Source organism: Oncorhynchus mykiss, chromosome 25 (genome assembly GCF_057628025.1).
Source record: "Oncorhynchus mykiss isolate SJ-2025 chromosome 25, ASM5762802v1, whole genome shotgun sequence".
In the NCBI taxonomy this organism is placed as follows: Eukaryota; Metazoa; Chordata; class Actinopteri; order Salmoniformes; family Salmonidae; genus Oncorhynchus; species Oncorhynchus mykiss.
Window position 1 is genome coordinate 75,846,315 of NC_143046.1, and position 21,147 is coordinate 75,867,461.

Here is a 21,147-nt window from a genome sequence, read left to right on the forward strand (position 1 = left end):
GAATATTTGGGCCAGGTAGTGTTCTCCTGGCATCCTCCAAACCCAGATTAGTCCGTCAGACTGCCAGATGGTGAAGCGTGATGTCACTCCAGAGAACGCGTTTCCACTGCTCCAGAGTCCAATGGCAGTGAGCTTTACACCACTCCAGCCGACACATTGCACATGGTGATCTTGCTCGGCCACGGAAACCCATTTCATGAAGCTCATGACGAACAGGTCTTGTGCTGACCTTGCTTCCATAGGCAGTTTGGAACTCGGTAGTGAGTGTTGCAACCGAGGACAGACGATTTTTACACGCTACAGCACTTGGCGGTCCCGTTCTGTGAGCTTGTGTGGCCTACAACTTCGCGGCTGAGTCGTTGTTGCTCTTAGACATTTTCACTTCACAATACCTTCACTCACAGTAGAACAGGGCAGCAAATTTACAAACTGACTTGTTGGAAAGGTGGCATCCTATTACAGTGCCATGCTGAAAGTCACTTAGCTCTTCAGTAAGGTCATTCTACTGCCAATGATTGCATGGCTGTTTGCTTGATTTTATACACCAGTTGGTGTGGCTGAAATAGCCGAATCCACTCATTTGAAGGGGTGTCTACATACTTTTGCATGTATAGTGTATATACCTATAGATCGGTTAGTGATGAGCAAGGTATTCTTTCTCTTTCAGCCTCGTCAACAATACACTAATATAAACCGGTATCACTTCTCAGCTTGATATGGCTTCCAGTTTATTTTGTATACTGTACATCATACCTTCAGAACATTTGCATGTTGACCTGTACTTTAAGTAAAGGGATTTGGGATTTTTTGTATGATTCTATATTTATTACTATAATTTCTTTCAATAAAGCCATTTTTCATGCATCTTTTCAATAGATTTTTGTTTATCTTGCACTCACAATTATTCCAACAAAACAAGATTGCATGCATTAAACAAAAACAGACTATGTACAGGTACACCATTTAATATTTATTATAGACATTTTATATACATTATTTTTCAACAGTTTCATTTTGCTATGTGGTACAATCTTTAAAATCTGCTGATTCATAGTTTGTAAATCAAAAACCTTACAAAACTCATCAAAACTCGCAAACTGACCAGAACCTTTTTTTGGAAGACTAGAAAAAAGACTATTGTATTTATCATGCATTACACAAACAAAAGCATTTAGTTACACCAGAAATTGTAGCATGTTTGAACATAAAATAGTTTTGCAGGATAAAATAGAAAAGTACAATCAAACAAAAGACTGAGTCGTGATTAATCTTATGTTTGCTATTCCAATCACTTAAAACAAAATTAAGAAAAATAAAATGGTTACACCCCATGCTTGCTTCAAAGCACTGATTTATAGCATAAAGATGTCTAATAACCTGCGATAAATAAACTCAAATACAGTAAGGTGTACAAAATATCACATAGTGATAGGATGATGCAGTTTATTTGAAAAGAGCGCTCTCTCAGGAAGCCATGAACTGTGCTTCTTTGTCCTACAGTCTTTACTCATGTGACAAAGCCAGTAAAAGCAATGTCAGAGATCACATCCTTGGGTTAGGAAGGGCGAGATCACTGAGTGTTTTCAGTGACGGGGGAACCGTAAGATGATGGTTGTGGGGGACATAATGAGTTGTGAAGGAGGGTTCAGACCGGGAATAAATATTCCCTTTTTTTTTATACATAATTTTCAGTGCTGTTACGACAGACTTTATTTATATAAAAAGGATTATAAAAACTATATTTTTTTACACAAAAATGTCATGAAACTAATGCTAAAGTGTGAAGTTGACTGACTATATTTCACGCCTGATTCATGTTTAGTGTGAACTGAACTGACGCCGCAGGGTCTCCCAGTCGGCCCACCAGGGGCTGTGGCCATGTCCTGTTAAATACCCTTTTCACACTAGCAAGCCAAACAAAACCGAGCTGAACTGGTTACAAATCCACCATAGTTACTGAAACCGTGATGAAAATAAAATATCAGAGCCAGCCCTGTATGGTGAGGGGTCAGCCCTGTATGGTGAGGGGTCAGCCCTGTAGTATGAATCAGGTGAAATCTCAATTGTCCCTCGGCCACTGAACTATACCGACAGAACAGATATTAGCTCAGCTGAAACCCAGTCAAAAAGGCTACATACACTAGTTTGTTTTACTCCAGCTTTTTAGACTTACAGTAAATTACAGGTAAATGTTGTTGTTTTAGTTTGAAAACAGGATAAAACTGATTGGGCGCTTCTCCACCACCACGCCTGGCATAAGTCCCCTTGGCACCTGGTTTCTGTCAAGTGTTGAGTTCAACATGGATGGGGTGGAGGGAGGCAGCTTCAATGTAGTGTCATAAAATGCTACTCTTATTAAACAAGGCAGTGAAGCAGTCCATTCTTTCTCTCGGTGTCTACCCACTCAACCTGGCAGAGCAGCACAGGTCTACTACACAAACACTTTGGCCAGGGCGTCGGCCCCGGCACTTGCTATGTATGCCTTTGATGGGTGGAAGGCAACGTCATAGATGGACTCGTCAGACTTCTTGCGGTGGGCAGTGATCTCCTGCACACAGGTCTTACTGTCCAGGTTCCACAGACGGATAGAGCAGTCGTGGCCTACGGAGGAGGAATGTGTTCAGTAGGGAGAAAACATTTAGAAACAGAGGTACTAGCTACCTGAACTCAAAAAAAAGACTTCTTGTCCATACAAAACGTTTTGCTACAGTGCGAGTGAGCAGTAGTGTTGCTTGTACTTACTTCCTGACATCAGGTAGATCCCGTTGGGGTCCACAGCCAGGCTGGTAACAGCATCCAGGTGGGCCACCATCGCATGGATCACTTTACCTACACGACAGGCAGACATAACAGTCAGTACAGAGATATGGCAGGCAGGCAGACACATCAGTCCATAAAGAGATATGGTAGGCAGGCAGACACATCAGTCCATAAAGAGATATGGCAGGCAGGCAGACACATCAGTCCATAAAGAGATATTGCAGACAGAGACGTAACAAGTCAGTACAGAGATATGGCAGACAGAGATGTAACAAGTCAGTACAGAGATATGGCAGACAGAGATGTAACAGTCAGTACAGAGATATGGCAGACAGAGATGTAACAGTCAGTACAGAGATATGGCAGACAGAGATGTAACAGTCAGTACAGAGATAAGTCAGTACAGAGATATGGCAGACAGATATGGCAGACAGTACAGAGATATGGAAGACAGACATAAGTCAGTACAGAGATAAGTCAGTACAGAGATATGGCAGACAGACGTAACAAGTCAGTACAGAGATATGGCAGACAGAGTTGTAACAAGTCAGTACAGAGATATGGCAGACAGATGTAACAAGTCAGTACAGAGATATGGCAGACAGAGATGTAACAAGTCAGTACAGAGATATGGCAGACAGAGATGTAACAAGTCAGTACAGAGATATGGCAGACAGACGTAACAAGTCAGTACAGAGATATGGCAGACAGAGATGTAACAGTCAGTACAGAGATAAGTCAGTACAGAGATATGGCAGACAGACATAACAAGTCAGTACAGAGATATGGCAGACAGACAGGCAGACGTAACAGTCAGTACAGAGATATGGCAGACAGACACATCAGTCCATAAAGAGATATGGCAGACAGACAGGCAGACGTAACAGTCAGTACAGAGATATGGCAGACAGAGACATAACAGTGAGAGTAACTAGCTAAACAGTGTCCCCTCCTGCCCACTTACCCGATTTATTGTCAAAGAACTTGATGTTCCTGTCCTCGTGGGCCGTGATGGTGACCGGCAGGGTGGGGTGACTCACTACCTTGTTGATGTGGTTGGCTGCAGGCAGAGCTGAAAACAGAGGAGAGGATGGGTCAACACAACTCACTATTAATACACCATCTGGAATGAAGACAGACAGTTAAAACTGTTTACTTCTTCTCTAGGAGGATATATCATATATCTAGCATGGTCACAGGAGAACAACAACAAATAGCAGAATGCAGTATTTAAAAGATCCCCAGTCCTACCACAGAGCTTAGGGTTAGCATCGCTAGTATGTTAAATAAGGCTCCAGGCTAGGGTTTGGACTAGGTTAGAATTAGGGTTCTAGTCTAAATTGTAGACTTACTGCTCTCCCCCTGACCAGCGAACACCACAGCGGTCTGTGACGTCTCCAGGTCATAGATCACAGCGTTGCCCGTGTTGAAGGACGCCACCATGTGGGCGGGGTCACAGCCGTTGTAGTCCACCGCAGTGGGGATGCCGTGCTCTATCGTACACACAGACAGAGACACCTGTCAGTTAAAGAGGCTTTTACACCAGTACTCTCTCTGACCTTGGCCACACAGACAAGTGCCATTGTCATGTCCATGTGGATAACAGCGTTCCTACCTTTCTCTGCATTGTAAGTGCTGATGCATGGGTTCTTCTCCTGGGGGTTCCACAGCTTGACGGTTCCATCTGCAGAGCAGGACAGCAGGCGGTTCTTGATCCCGCTGTAGGCCAGCCCCCACACAGCGTCTGTGTGGCCCAGCCAGGTTCCAGCCAGGACACTGGGGTCTGAGGGACAGTCATACCCATTCAATAAGGGTGGACAAACAGCTCCGTGATTACTCAATGACGTGATTGGAATAAAGTGAAGAGAAAGTCTACTAGTCAATTCCAATAATATGACAGATGAATGAAAGTATTCCTGACTTCTGTTACTGTGGTCAAGGAGGAGACAGAATACTGGCCATGCTAAATGTGCCAACCTTACCGTAGGTGTCATAAGGGTCCACGTTGGAGCTGGGGATGTTCCAGCACTGTATTGTGTGGTCAATCCCTCCACTGTAACACTGCTCTCCACTGGAAGTCATAGCCAGGGACAGCACAGGCCCCCTGAGAAGAGGAAAGGGGACTTTTAATAATTTACAACATTATTATACAGTGAGAAAAACCCAAATGCAAAACCGTTATATTGATTGATTACAGCTTTATCCTATTAGGTTGTCTTTTTTTTTTACCACGGCACCTTCTGGTAATTAGATACTTACACATGAGCTCTGAATGTGTAAATAGGCTCCACATCAAAAGAGGCACTTCTAAAGAAGAGGAAACAAACAATTCTTTAAAAAGGGTTTTCAGACCCATTTAATCTAATGATACGTTCTATAATTCCATAATGACAAGATAATCCAACCATGTAAACAAGTGTGTGTTTACTTTTTGGCAGGCACAGTCTTCTGCAGGTTCCACAGTTTGAGGGTGTTGTCCTCAGACACGGTGACCAGGACAGGCTCTACAGGATGGAAGGCCAGAGCCCTGACCCCGTCAAAGTGGCTGCGCAGGGTGTACTTGGGATTCCACGTCTTCCTGAACGTGTCCTTATTGGCTGGCAGCTAAAAATAGATAGACCGGACAGGGGAAGAGAAGGGCAACTTTAAACAAGTGTGGAGTGAAAAATGGAGACAGCTTGGTGGCGAGTTAGCAAGGGGGGAATAGACTGCACTAGAACTACTGGAGGGCTGTATGCCCTTCCACTTCCCAATGACTTGTGATGATTCTGACCAACTGTCAAAGCAAGAACATTCCCCCTCTCAACGCCTTGTTATAGTTATAGAGAGAGATAGAGAAATTAGAGAAAGGAGAGCGAGAAAGAGAAGACAGAACAAGTTGCAGCTCTGTAGAAGCCTGGGTCTGTACTTTGTCAACGGTAGGTTACGGGGGGACTATTTGGGGAGATTCACCTACTGCTCACCTCTTGGCCACAGCACAGACATTGACCCTTTCTTTCTCAGCTCATTCACTGTCAAGCCACTAACACCTCTGTCTGATCACAGCCAAATTACGATGTTCCTCAAAAGAACAGACATGGAAACAACCACACATTCAAACCTTAGTAAGCTGTACAACATCAGAAACTCATACAGATGGGCCCAAAACAGCACAGAAGAATACCAGAAAGCAACCTGTAACCAAAATATCCAGAAACTCTTAGATAACTTTCTGGACACCACATTCACTCACAGTAAAGAAGGCATCAATCTAGCAGTAAAAAACATCAACTCATACACACACGTCAAAATAAGCACAACTGAAATTTGTAAAAAACAAAACAAAAACGACTATAGACGACAACTGGTTTGATGCAGAAAAAAACCCACGATCGAACCAAAAAACACTATCGAACCAAAAGCACAGAGACCCAAATAATGTTGAATTACGCCATTACTGTGAGACTTAAACTCTATAAACGTACACTTAGAACCAAAAAAGCACAGTACAACAGCAAGCAGCTGACAGTAATTGAGGAGTCCAAACAAACAAGTTATGGAAAAATTGGAGAAAAAAAATAAATAAATCGAAACAAGAGGAATTAGTGATACAAAATGGTGACATATGGACAACCCATTTTACAACACCGTTCAAATTGACACAAACGCAGAGCAATGCCAAATTCAAGAGAAGCTGAATGGATTAGAAAAAGCTATGAAGGACAATCAAAATCAGACTAGCAGCTCTATAAGAAACTTCAGGCCCTCAAATTTAAAAAAAGCATGCGGACCTGATGGCATCCTAAATGAGATGCTCAAACTCACTAGTGCAAAATTTCAATTGGCTATATTAAAACTGTTTAATTTGATCCTGAGTGTAGGTTATTTCCCTGACATCTGGAATCAAGGACTCATAACCCCAATCTTTAAGAACGGAGACAAATTTGACCCAAACAATTCCAGAGGCATTTGTGTGAACAGTAACCTGGGGAAGGTTTTCTGTAGTATTATAAATGTATGAGTTCTAAACTTCCTTAATAAGCACAATGTCTTGAGTAAAAGCCAAATTGGATTTATACCAAAACATATTTACAACCTACACACCCTGATAGATAAACATGTCCACCAAAATAATACTAAAATATACGCTTGCTTTATCGACTTCCAAAAAGCATTTGATTCTATTTGGCATACAGGAAGGACTGTTCTACGAAGTTATTGAAAGTGGTGTAGGAGGTAAAACATATGACATAATTAAATCAAATGTATACTGGCCATACGTGCAGCATTAAAATTGTCAAGAAAATAACTGAATTCTTTAACCAGGGCAGGGCCTTCGCCAGGGTTGCAATCTGAGCCCTGCACTCTTCAATATTTACGTCAACAAATTGCCACTATTCTAGAAAAATCCTCAGCCCCTGGTGTTAGTCTCCACAATTCAGAGGTTAAATGCCTACTCTTCGCAGACGACCTATGTCTGCTGTCATACACAGCACCATGGCCTACAGCAGAGCCTGGACCTGCTACAGCAGTACTGCCAGACATGGGCCCTGGCAGTAAACCCCAAAAAGGCTAAAATAATGATTTTCCAGAGAAAATCCAGATCTCAGGGAATGATTCAATGTTTCAAAGACCTCTGATGAAAATAGGCTACCCGCCCTGTTGGGGGAGGATGCAGAGAGCTGTGGGTTGGCAGCGCACTACATTGCTGCCTGCCATTAGATGAGGGACAGTGTCTGACAGACCAATCAACCTGCACATGTCCTCTACTGTATGGTTATTGTTCAATGTATGGTTATTTTGACCATTGGTTATTGTTGTTACTGTTGTCCTGTTGACAATTTTGATTCTTATCTTAATATTGTAAATATCCAAAATAAGCTTTGGCAATACGTACATTGTTACGTCATGCCAATAAAGCAAATTTCATTGAATTGAATGAGAAAGAGATAGAGAAGGGAGGGGTTCAAGGGTGATTGAGGAGATAGAAGGGCAGGGAGGTGTTCATAAGAGGGTGGGGAGGGGCAGGGAGGTGTTCAGGAGAGGGTGGGGAGGGGCAGGGGGTGTTCAGGAAAGGGTGGGGAGGGGAAGGGGGGCGTTCAGGAGAGAGATGTGCAGGGGGGTGTTCAGGAGAGGGTGGGGAGGAACAGGGGGGTGTTCAGTGTTCAAGGATGACAGGTGGGAATCGTGGTGCTTACGTCATAGCTGTAGTCGGCGTCGTCATTGGAGACAGTGAGGTCAGCTAGGTCTCCCAGTCCCAGGACACTCTCCAACACGTCATCAGAGCCCATGATAAAGGACTTGCCCCCGCCTGAGGGAAACGGTAAGGGCTCGGCTAAGAACAGGACGGAGAGGAGGTGGTTTTATTAAACACCATACAGGCCACACCTAGACAGAGATGCTTGGTAACCAAAGATTCTCAGCAGGGTGCTAAAACATTCACCTAAATGGGAAAGACTGCAGCACACACTAAGCTGCTAAAATATTGTCTTGCCATGTTAAACACTAGTAGAAAGTGAAGTATTCCCCTGGGTTGACGTCAAAGCCTGAGCAAAAAATGTTGATGCGTGCAATGAAACAACATTTCCTGAACAGACTAACACTGAAGATGCACTACGCAGAAATTGCTCCGCCATTTCCTGATTGCTAAAATTCTAATAGTTTGCTTAATTTCAGTTTGTGACAAAACAAGCAAGTATAGTGTAGGAAATTATTGTACCATCTAAAATACTATGAAATATATTTTACATAACCTCAAAATATTATATTTTCAGCTGATGTACAAAACCGAAAAGGTGCAAAAATTAAACTTAACCCGGTCTAAAAACTGGAAGCATAGAACTAGCGCACAAAGAACATACCTACTGCTTCTTAGCCTGGCTATCAATGAGCATGACAGATCTATAACATACAATTTTATGTGAATTTAGTCAGGTCGCCCCAAAAAATACATATTGCAGCTTTAACAAGGAGAAGCAATGACACGGGTTAGGCCTCTGCACAAAAACTAAAACAAATAAACCAGCACTGTATAGGACAGGGTTCATTTCATGACTAATGAGCCTGACTGGTGCTCTGTACGCAACCCTTTCAGCCACTGTGGAGCATTGTGCTGAGAGTAATGCTGCCTGAGGGTACTGTGACTGACCCTAGAGTCTGTGATTAGAACAGGGCATGCAGCAGCAGTGAGGTGTGTGTGGCAGGGCCAGGGGAGGGCTCAGAATATCCTGTGCACAAGTGAGGAGGAATGCTGACGCAGCATTGGTGCAATTGAGATTCCACAGGGTGGGCCTTTCTTGCTGCAGATTAGAATAACCCCCCACCCCAGTTCAATTATATCTACCACTGGCCCACACATAAACATGTATCCTCTACCTAACACACACACAGACCACAGATCTTCTACCCAACACCCATATAGGTTAACAAATTAGACTTGGCGCATTTATGCCAAATGGACATTGTGCAAAATGGGGTATAACCAGTCAATTCTGAGTCTGAGAAGTTGGGGTGGGGGGTGCTAAACTGACATATGGAATTGTTTTAAGATGGTCATACTATGTATGATTAGGCTATTTGATTTGGAATTTTAGGACCCCTTTAGGTATATAAAAAAATATATTTAAATTTGGGCCTTTACTAATAAACCCGATAGAAAGGGATTGAATAACACATTCATACATGGCAAAAAGGACAGTCAAAAAACACTTCATAAGAAACATCTAGGATTTAAAAAATTGGTTTAACTTTTTTTTTATTAACACACATTTAACCCTTTCTTGGGGTATGCACAAAACTACCTTCATACCTTCATTTGTTTTTTAAGACTTGTACTGGTTACCTTCAGACAAGTTGTGTGACACTTGTGGTGGTCGGAGAGCAAAACACGTGTTCGTGAGAATCTCCTCTTCCACAGTGGGTTCCCATTCGCTTGTACGTCAAACCGTACTTACGCTACAGACAATTTCTTTAGAAGAGCGATTTTTGGGATATCTCATGGTGTGACAAACACCTCTTTGGCTCTGCCACCTTTTACCACAGATGTGGAAGTGCAACACTGCCGGATGCGGTGGATTGAGACACATCCGTTGCAAAAATATCTGAGACCTCTAGTTTAAACTGACAGAATTTGATGGGGATATTTTTGTTATGTAGCTTAGACTGACACACCGGTATGGCAAACAACTCTAGGGAGTTTAATCTAACTACATGTCATTGTAAATGTCATCTACATAATCCCAAAAAGTTATTATTTATCATGAGAGGGCCATAAACAATAACTAGTAATGCTGCATACTCAAAGAAAGGTTACAATCTCACCTTTCCTGTAAAAATAGTTATTAACTGCTGAGGTGTAGTCACTTCTGAGGACACAAGCTCATGTACACAGTACAAATGATAGAAATATGAAATACAGTATTGATGTTTTCCTATTCAACTAAACTGTATGAATAAGACTTGAAATGACATATGCTTTCAAAATATAGCATTATCAAATGATAAAATGACTAACCTTCCGTATAACTGTAAAATACATATTTGTATTTTAGTGTTAGAGAAAAATGAGCATACTTTCTGAAGGTCTCACTTGGTCAAAACGTCTGCCGCTATTGCTGTGAAAATCGCACCGAGCTCTAGCTTCCTGAACTTCTTAGGAACTTGCCTTTCATCTCATATTAATATTATCCATCTATAACAAACAAAGTGTTTGTTTAAAAATCAATTAATTATTGTAGATGAATGGCTATAAATCGATCCCTGAATGTGCTACCATGATGAAAGCACTCTCTCCTGCTATGCAACAATGTAATGATTGCAGACATGTCAGTGGCTGTCTTCAGCCAGGAGTTGATGAACGGTCAGAAGAGCAAATTAAATGGTAGGAGGGACATCCCAGCTTCAAGTGGTTTCAGATTTCACATCCTATGCCACACAGGCTCAGAAAACATACTCTGTCAGTGGGAACAAGGGCTATCGCTCAATGCAAGACATTTCGATCTAGTGTCCACATATTTTATTATTGAAAATGACGGTCAGAACTGGTACCAGAACCATGCAGGTCCCCTAAATAGAGGACTTTACATCTATAAGTTAGCTGTCAGCAGCTAGTGAGTTAGATATCTGATATCCTCTTACCCCATTCGGTCCCGTCCCCTGAACTCCGGGCCTCCCCTGCTCCCTCTCCATCCTCGGAATTCACCAGGAAGTCAAACTCCTTCAGAGCCTCCTCTGTGTCGGGGTCATCTGGAAGGTCAGAGGCCAGGCCCTCGTTCCCAACCTGGACAGAGGACAAACATACAGTCAGTCACCAGGTCTAACACAGTGGGATTATCAGATATAGAGTTTAATACAATACTTGAATTTAAAAAATAAAATAAAAACTTACAATACTTGTAAAATAAAAGTATATTTTACAATACTTTTAATTTCCATATTCGATTTTAGGAGACGAGTACTTGGTATGTTCGTTCCATATGCTCTTGTACCAATTTACTTGTGTTGACTTCTTTAACACAGCAGGCATTTAAAGGTTCTCTCTTGAGGAATATCAACATTTAGAATCAGGTCTGAAGATACTAGTCTAATGTCAAGAGCACCGCTTTGGTCTTAATAAGCCATTATTACAACCATTTACACAGAGATGACAGCGGCAGTACATTTAGAACAACATTAGGAATGGTCTTTTCACTTATGACCAGATGTAATCATCTGTAGCGAAGAGGTTTTCACCTTTATCTTATGCTTTTTTATTGTGTGTTTGCCACTGTCTATATCCTCCATCAGGTCTCCCTCCTCATCATCATCTTCATCACTGTCCTCTGCGTTTTCTAAGAAGTTAAATGTTTCCAGAACATCTCCTGGATTCCTAGTAAAACAGGTAGAAAACTATTTAGAGCAATTCATCACTGTGGATGATTTGATTATTCACATACATGGCACAGGTCTGGATGATGCATCTAATGCTATTCAGAGTAGACGGTTCTGAGCACAGAGGCAGAATGTACAGAATCAATCAGAAATCTGCTATCTGGGAAGTCGCCAGGAAAAGTGAACAACATTGTGTCAGTTAGATAACACCAATTCCTTCAGACCTTCACTGAAGTCAGTGGCAGTATGCAGGATCAGATGAGGCCTACCTACCTACCTTTTCATATCTTGTCCCTTTCGTTTGGCTGGAGACTCCCCTCCATTGAGGATCTGATCCAGGTTCCTGTTTTCCACTGAGCCATTCTGCTCTGAGCCGGACAGGCCCAGTAACGAACGCACTCTCTGAGACCGCACATCTAGTATTGTGTCCGTGTAACCTACTTCCTGAAGATATCTGTTGGGACAGAAAATTACACATAAAAATGACTTAGCTAACTAAGTAAGCCTGGGCACGTATTCCTAAAGCGTCTCAGAGTTGGAGTGCTGCTCTAGGATCAGTTTGACCTTTTAGATCATAAGGAATAAAATGGCATAGACAAGTAGGACTTTATCCTAGATCAGCACTCCTATTCTGAGATGCAGGCCCGGATGGGAATTCATCTTGATCGATAAGTAAGTGTGTTAGCTGCATGAGAGGCCCTGTAAACCGCGTGTGCTGTCTGTAGAGTACTCACTGTCTGAGGAGTTGTCTGCCCTGTTTCCACGTCAGCTGACTATTCTGAGGTACAGCAGGGACCTCTGTGTCTTTGGTATCTTCTGTAAACACCATAGAAACGTTAATGAAACCGCTGTATAGCTAGCTGTACGTCAACATATTCTATTACTCATCATTAAGTTGATTGCAGTTCAGAGAGGGGAGGTCCGTACCTGATTCAAAGCTGGGCATCTTAACTTCACCTTGATTTAATTCTGTTCCATATTTTAATTTATGGTATTTTGCTCTAGTAGAGTAAAGACAAAGTAAAGAGATTAGTAAATGTGATGAGATAATAAAGCATACTTTGCAGTTATGCACAACATTTACAGGCAATGTATAAATGTCAGGCATTGAGGTAAATGAGACTAAGATTGAAATGGGCCTTATATGGACTCATGTAAAAAATGATTAGGTAATAGGTATACACTCACCTTTCTTGCTTTAATGCATATTCTAACATCTTTATTCTTCGAACTAGATCATTCTTTAAATTTTCTTGACCCTTCCTTTCTCCTTGTAGGAATGCTATTCGAGCCTGAAAGAAACGAGAAGAACAAAAAGAAATACGTTTAGGATCTGCCAATAAAGTCAACATTATATTCTCAATTTTGAAAGCACTACACATTAAAAGTAATATTTTGTGGTGTATCAAACACTACTGAATAATTTAACATCAGATCTGTTTCAGAGGCAGCAACAACTTCAGCACCTAGTACTACCACACTCTTCTTCTTGTTCTCATATTCCATTCAAAAAATTCCCAGTCGGATCTATTATTTTCAGAGTTCCCAGTTGTCTTGAACATGGCATTAGTCGCAGCAGATGGAGAACAGCAGAGGGTCCACCTCAGTCCCTGCTCTCTCCTTCCTTTCCACCGGTGATTGACCAGAGAGGAGAGACAGTCTTCCACCTTATGGCGAAACTCGAGTGGCGCAGCATCTGCCTCAGCACAAATTCATGTTGTTTCTATGACTAGAGAAAGGGAAATGCTCCTCGATATTAAAATAGCTAATAATAACCAAACGCAAGGCTATCGATACACTTGGCTACTTACTCACTCATTGCAGTGCGAGTGGAAGTAGAGAAGTGCATTTAATGTTTTGTAATTGTGTTGAATAAAAACTATTGACAGTGCTGAATAAAACTTAAAACATGAACTCACTCATACAAACAGCAGCTCTTGGCTGTATTCTTTGACAGTCTCTCACTGGTTATGGTTTTAAATGTTATGAAATCTCACGTAGGCTACTAACTAACTTTGCTGTGGCCGGGGTCATGGAAGCTGTAAGTAGGCACAGTGATTTGTGCTATCCGATTAGCCAGCGCAGTAAGTGCACTGGACTTAGCCACAGATCTCCTGGTCCACCGGGTAGGCGGAGAAAATTAAAATGGTTAAAAACAGGAACACTTTGCCTACCCGGTGCACGGGGCTTCTGAATTAAGTGCATCTACCACCAACCGCACAAAACAAAGAAAAAAGAAGAGCAAGCCTTTATGCTTTTATCAGTGGCTTTTCAACAGAAATGTTTGGTGATGGACTAAGAATGCCTTGAACCATGTTAGTTTGTTGGTGAAGTGGACACCAAGGAACTTGAAACTCTCAACCTGCTCCACTAGAGCCCTGCCGATGAGAATGGGGGCGTGCTCGGTCGTCTTTTTCCTGTAGTCCACAATCATCTCCTTTGTCTCTCCCTCAACGTGTTCAAGACAAAGGAAATGATTGTGGACCGTTGTGAAGATGGCACAACAAAACCTATTCCCCATTAGTAGACAAAACATTTGGCATGGGTCCTCAGATCCTCAAAAGGTTCTACAGCTGCACCATTGAGAGCATCCTGATTGGTTGCGTCCCTGCCAGGTATGGCAATTGCTCAGCCTCCAACCGCAGAGGCACTACAGAGGGTAGTGCGAACGGCCCAGTACATCACTGGGGCCAAGCTTCCTGCCATCCAGGACCTCTATACCAGGCGGTGAGGAAGGCCCTAAAAATTGTCAAAGACTCCAGCCACCCTAGTCAGACTGTTCTCTCTGCTACCGCACGGCAAGCGGTACCGGAGCGCCATGTCTAGGTCCAAGAGGCTTCTAAACAGCTTCTTCCCCCAAGCCATAAGACTCCTGAACATCTAATCAAATGGCTACCCAGACTATTTGCATTGCCCCACCCCTTTTACACCGCTGCTACTCTCTGTTGTTATCAACTTTTATAACTCTATCTACATGTACATATTACCTCGACTAACCAGTGTACTAGAGGTCGATCCGATTAATTGGAATGGCCGATTAATTAGGGCCGATTTCAAGTTTTCATAACAAGTCGGAAATCGGTATTTTTGGGCGCCGATTTCCGTTTAAAAAAAATATCTATATATATATATTTTTTTTCACTAGGCAAGTCAGTTAAGAACACATTCTTATTTTCAATGACTGCCTAGGAACTGTGAGTTAACTGCCTTGTTCAGGAGCAGAACGACAGATTTTCACCTTGTCAGCTCAGGGTTCCAATCTTGCAACCGCACAGTTAACTAATCCAACGCTCTAACCAATGCACTCCACGAGTAGCGTGCCTGTTAGGCGAATGCAGTAGAAGCCAAGGTAAATTGCTAGCTAGCATGAAACTTATTTTATAAAAAACAATCAATCGTAATCACTAGTTATAACTACTAATCCAGTTTAGCAGGCAATATTAACCAGGTGAAATTGTGTCATTTCTCTTGCGTTCATTGCACGCAGAGTCAGGGTATATGCAACAGTTTGGGCTGCCTGGCTCATTGCAAACTAATTTGCCAGAATTGTATGTAATTATTACATACATTGAAGGTTGTGCAATGTAACAAGAATATTTAGACTTAGGGATGGTATATGAAATACAAATGGTATAGAGAGAAATAGTCCTATAAATACTATATTAACTACAACCTAAAACCTCTTACCTTGGAATATTGAAGTCTCATGTTAAAAGGAACCACCAACTTTCATATGTTCTCATGTTCTGAGCAAGGAACTTAAACATTAGCTTTTTTACATGGCACATATTTTACATGGCACACATTTTTACATGGCACATATTACTTTCTTCTCCAACACTTTGTTTTTGCATTATTTAAACCAAATTGAACATGTTTCATTATTTATTTGAGGCTAAATTGATTGTATTGATGTTTTATATGGTGTTAAAATAAGTGTTAATTCAGTATTGTTGTAATTGTCATTATTACAAATATTGTATTATTATTATTTTAAATCGGCCGATTAATCGGTATAGGCTTTTTTGGTCCTCCAATAATCGGTATCGGTGTTGAAAAATCATAATCGGTCGACCTCTACTCTGTACCCCCCTCTATATAGTCTCGTTATTGTTATTTTACTGCTGTTCTTTAATTACTTGTTACTTTTATTTCTTATTCGTATATATATATATTATGAATAAGAAATAAAAGTATAATATATATATATATATATATATATATATATATATATATATATATATATATATATATATATATATATATATATATATATATATATATATATATATATATATATATATATATTTTTTTTTTTTTTTTAACTGCATTGTTGGTTAGGGGGTCGTAAGCAAGCATTTCACTTTAAGGTGAAATGTATTTGGTGCATTTGACTAATGAAATTTGATGACTAATAAAATTTGATTTGGAGATCAACCAGTTGTTTGTGATCAACCGGTTGGTGACCACGGCTGTACAACATTTACCCTAGATATTTAAAATGTCTCTCTAAAAGTCACTGTGGATGTAAAAATGGAGCTAAACTAACAAAAAGCTATAAGGCACAGATGAATTGGGGGAATCTTGGTATAGACCTGGCGGGTCAGGGTAGGACTCCAATTAGCAGTGTGTCTGACTATCCTCAGATCAGCAGAGCAGCAGGCCCAGGTTGTAACACAGGCCTCTCTAGCACCATCACCCCTGTAGGGGTGTTCAGTTCATACAGAACTATTTAGCTGGCCCTCTTCTCCTGCTCAACTCTGTACTGCTAGGGAGTACTGAGCAGCTGTGAAACCCAATGCCGTTTAAAGGGTAGCAGGCATGGGGTATTTTTAGTCAGCCGCCCCTTGACTGCAGGGGCAGTGCTCGACTTGGACAGGAGCTCATGGAAGCAGAGTACCAGCACCGCAAATGTTCTACTGCTTGAGCTCCTGCACCTATATAGAATATTAGGCAGCTGCCCCTAAAAACCCCTCTCTTGACTGTTGGGTGCCCATACCTAGTTTTAAATTGACAGGTAAACTGGAGACCGATTTCAATTCAGTAGTCATGGAGACTGAGAAAGTGTTGTGCCCTGGCTCTGACATAGTGACTCCAGATCTTGGGCCACCTTACATAACAGTTGCTTTGCTCTCTGGTATTAGATCATATCAGCAAAGAAAACACTATGGTGGATCTGAACCATTGACTCACCTGGTCCAGTCACTCCCTCACAGTAATAAGATAAGACATAATTGAGTCCACATTCAAGGAGAGAAGGAGTAGGGGATTTAACTCTCTACAGGAAAACATGGGAGAACTGGAGTCAATTTTAACAATAGGATTCACGTCAGTCAACTGAGATCAGGTCTCTTAAACAGAACAGTAATATTTTGTGTACGATATTCTCTTCCTTTTGCCTGCTTCCTTGGTAAGCAAGTCCAAGGGCTAAATGAACGTCTTGCTATTACCATAAGCATGGGAGGTCTGGCCAGTCAATGTTAGCTAGAGGGAGAAGGAAGGTTTCAGCTGAACGAACAGCTGTGTACACACTGGAACCAACTCAACAGCCAGGGGACAGAGTAGTCTGTTACACAAGCATGCTACTAGCTCTGCAGATACAGCTGGCTACAACGTTCTTCAAATAAATATCACTGTATGTGTAGATTTAATATACAGCTAAAATCTAAGAGAGCATACTAATTAGTCTATTTGTTAACCTCACTTTTCAATGTCTCTGATAGGAGCATGGCAGGCATAGTTACAAATACAGTAGACTAATCAGAGATCAAATCTCAACTATAATCAGAATTTAGATGTTACAGCACTACTGCTAAAACCACTTTGGGAATCCCCACTGCCCGAAGGACCACACTTCAGATACCACCTCCAACCAATCCCAGTGCAGCTAGCAAAGCCAGTACAGGCCTAGCTGCTATGTATGTGTGAGGTCACAGTGTTGAGATGTGTAATGGTCAGACTGGGGACACAGAGTGAGCTCACAGACCCAAGTTAACATGCTGACAAAGGAATGGGCTGTATTGGAACAGGAATAGACATTGCCGCCTTTTGGAGCTTTGTTGTCCCCAACGTATCATATACCTACCACTTCACTGCAAAGGAACACCGCTTAGGCCTATTCACACATTTGGATACATTTAGGGCTGTATTTTGAATTTGCCTGTCTGTCTTCTTGTTTGTGTTTTTGTGTATAAAAGCTATCTTGCTTCAATAAACAACAAATAAACATAAGTCAGTGAACTCATATTTTCAACAATCTAGGTTTCACAACGCTGGCCTAAAAATAATACCTTATTATCAGACAATTCTGAAACTGTCAAATGTATACACAGTTTGCACCGTTTTTAGGAGCTGAGGTAGTCCATTAAGTAGAACAGCTATTTTCAGCGTGTCTACTTATAGATGTTATGTATAACCAAGAAAGAACTATGGAAGAAAACGGCACTGTACTACTAATTAACACTGATGCTTTAAGGATAGAATGCTGACATAGTTGTGCACCACCTGGCTCATACACATCCTGAGGAAACACCTGCGCACAGTGGAAAAATACATCACCCACCAAATCAAGCACAATGAAAGAATGGCGTGAATAATACATTATTTCTGTGTGTGCAGTCAGTGTACTAAGGTATGAATATAGGCCTACATTGAGTTAGTGATTTCAATTTCATCAAGAGAGAACAGCATGTTATCAGTTGGATAACATAATCCTGTCAAACCTTCATTGTGGTGTTTAAATACTCAGCATCAACATATCAAAAATAAAACCTGATAGAACAATCACTGCCTCTGTGTGTTAATAAACATTTTATTTCCAAGCCAGATTCTGAATAGAAAGGGCCATGTCAGTCTACCATTTCTCTGTCTGTCTTCTACAGCCAGGGCAAAGGAAGAACAGAGCACATAACAATGGTTCATAATATGCCCTGGATGTCTCAGTGACCTATAAAGCCTGATTTAACCCAGATACTTCCAGGCCTGATGTGACTGCTGTGGACATTGAAGTGATTTGTGCTAACAAGGCTAACTGCTTGAGTGGTGTGGCTGGACAGCAAAGCAACTCAAACAATAGGAAAGGTGCAGCTGACCAAAATAATCTAGGCTGTCAGCTTGCTTCATTAATTTAAAATTTAAATACTGTGACCAAGACAGAAGTTCAGAAAGCATACACTGATTCATATTGTTTTATCAATAAAAAAGTGTAACAATATAACAGCATATGGTTCTGCCAAATTAGGCAGGTCATAGGCTACTTACTACTTTATGTTGACAAGACAATTATCTATCATATGCCTCCACCTCACCTGGCCTGGTATGGGTTGTGTTCAAACAAAGCAGTACTCTACGCTCTGTCCCAGGCATTTCAACACATTCCACATTATTATTACAATCATAAAACTGAACCAACATTCCCTTTAACCTCTGCATTCTACAAAACAGAATTACCACTTAGCTGATGTCATAAGCTTGTTATAACAAAACCTAGCAAAATAAAACGCACAAAAATAAGAAATCATTCCTAGCCAAGATGGGACCGTGAAACAAAAAACTATAAAAGTAATGTAGCTAGATAGCAAACTAGCTAAGTCTAAAGCCACAGATAGTTTTTTCACCGTTCGATCGTAAAGTGCATAGCCACTGTCAGACTGTGGGGCCTTGACAGCTGGCTTTGTTGACGTTAGCTTGCTAACAGGCACGAGCCATCTGACTGGCATCAGGCTATGGGATTTTCGATTTGTTTGAAATAAACTTTAAAAATATATTTGTTAAAAATATTGCACAACTGATATGATCAATAAGATGGGATTTATTCCTATTCAAGATTGATGGTTACCTAACGTGACTCAAGAAGACCCAGCCAAGTCGTCGCCATAATGACCAAACCAAAATGGCTCCTAGTCTCGGAGATTAGTTGACTGTCAGTGGTTTGATTAGATCATTCTGTAGTTCAACGACTCTAAATTGAAACTACTGTAGGAATACTACAACAACAAGAGTCAACATTATTAATAAAATCACGTGTAAGACATTGTAAACACATCAACCCGATGTTCCACTGTAAAAAGAAAAGAAAAAAAGAGTGACATAGCTTGCCATCCTGCTGTGTGCTAAGCTAACGTTAGCTATTTAACGTTACCTGTTATCCGTGACTAGCTAGCTAGCTGGTGGTGGTAATTGATAACTAACATAATCCAGTTGGGCGGACAAACTACAGTAGACGTTTATCTATCGAAGCATGGCCACTGTATGCAAAGGGTGTAAAACAAATGTTGCACACTATCCAGGCAAAATGCATTGTTGCTCAATATAGTGTTTATTTAGTTAGCTAAGGTAACGTTAACCAAGTTAGCTTGCTACCTGAAGTTCGGCCCTTTCCACTTCCCAATGAGCTCTCTCCATTTCGAATCTGGCCCATTCGTGCTGGATATAATGCAGAATACCGGGGATGGTATACTGCTGTGGCCGTGGCATCTCGTCATGCTGCTGCCCCATCCCTGAGCCACCTCCACCACCGATTTGGGGATTAGCGTTGTTATTCCCCTGCGGTTGTTGCTGAGGTCTTGGGGCGGCCATTCCAACTCCTCCTCCGCCGGGGTGTTCATCCATTTTTAAGAAGAGGAAAGTCCCAGCACAATTTGCTGCTTGATTTCGCCCCCCTCCCCCTTTCAGTTCAGTATTCCCGTATGGATTTGACGATGCCTTTCCCTGAAATTCCTCGGCGACTGTAGTGAGACAGGGCTATGTTTTGAACTTGCTCTCAGTGTACTGATTTGACGACCGCCATTAGTCCGATCCTTGGATATGAGAGTCTATTCTACTTACTGCGGGGGTGAGGAAGAATTGGCCCGCACTGCATGATGGGACATGCTCACCTTTTTATTTTTTCCTGTCATCCAAAGCAGCTCAATGATCCAAATACAGGAGCATGGGCATGTGTGCCGTTAGCACAGTTACACCACAGACAAATAATGTGAACCAGGGAAATAATATAACAATTATTAGAAAAATATATCTTAATACAAAACAAACAATCAGGTGTTTGCATGGCAGGCCTGGGACTCTCAGGGAGCCTTCTTTCCAGCACCATGGACCTCTCTCTGCTCATTGTTGAGTGTTCCTGAGTATATTGTTTATGTGTATCTTGTCAGACTCATCAAGATCTGACTTGCATCTGAAACGTTGTTGGTTTAGGGTGAGTAGCCGAATAGTATTCAAGCTTGACTGAATGCATTCAAAGCTTGACCATAGTCGTCCTGACTTTGCTGAATTGGATATACAGTGCCCTGAAAGTATTCGGCCCCCTTGAACTTTGCGACCTTTTGCCACATTTCAGGCTTCAAACATAAAGATATAAAACTGTATTTTTTTTGTGAAGAATCAACAACAAGTGGGACACAATCATGAAGTGGAACGACATTTATTGGATATTTCAAACTTTTTTAACAAATCAAAAACTGAAAAATTGGGCGTGCAAAATTATTCAGCCCCTTTACTTTCAGTGCAGCAAACTCTCTCCAGAAGTTCAGTGAGGATCTC

At 41.4% G+C, this 21,147-nt stretch overlaps 1 protein-coding gene across 1 annotated transcript; it reads right to left on the reverse strand.

The window, feature by feature from the left end:
• Positions 1-949: 949 nt before the first annotated feature.
• On the reverse strand, positions 950-20,538 carry LOC110505769 (striatin-3). Its single transcript, XM_021585198.3, has 16 exons — positions 19,969-20,538; positions 12,796-12,899; positions 12,535-12,608; positions 12,342-12,423; positions 11,885-12,061; positions 11,470-11,605; positions 10,876-11,017; positions 7,938-8,074; positions 5,189-5,364; positions 5,020-5,067; positions 4,743-4,864; positions 4,376-4,543; positions 4,113-4,253; positions 3,725-3,832; positions 2,743-2,829; positions 950-2,601 (listed from the first exon to the last, which is right to left on the reverse strand). Exons 1-16 carry the CDS (start codon positions 20,215-20,217, stop codon positions 2,432-2,434), a joined length of 2,121 nt encoding a protein of 706 aa, XP_021440873.2. The 5' UTR covers positions 20,218-20,538; the 3' UTR covers positions 950-2,431.
• Positions 20,539-21,147: the final 609 nt, after the last annotated feature.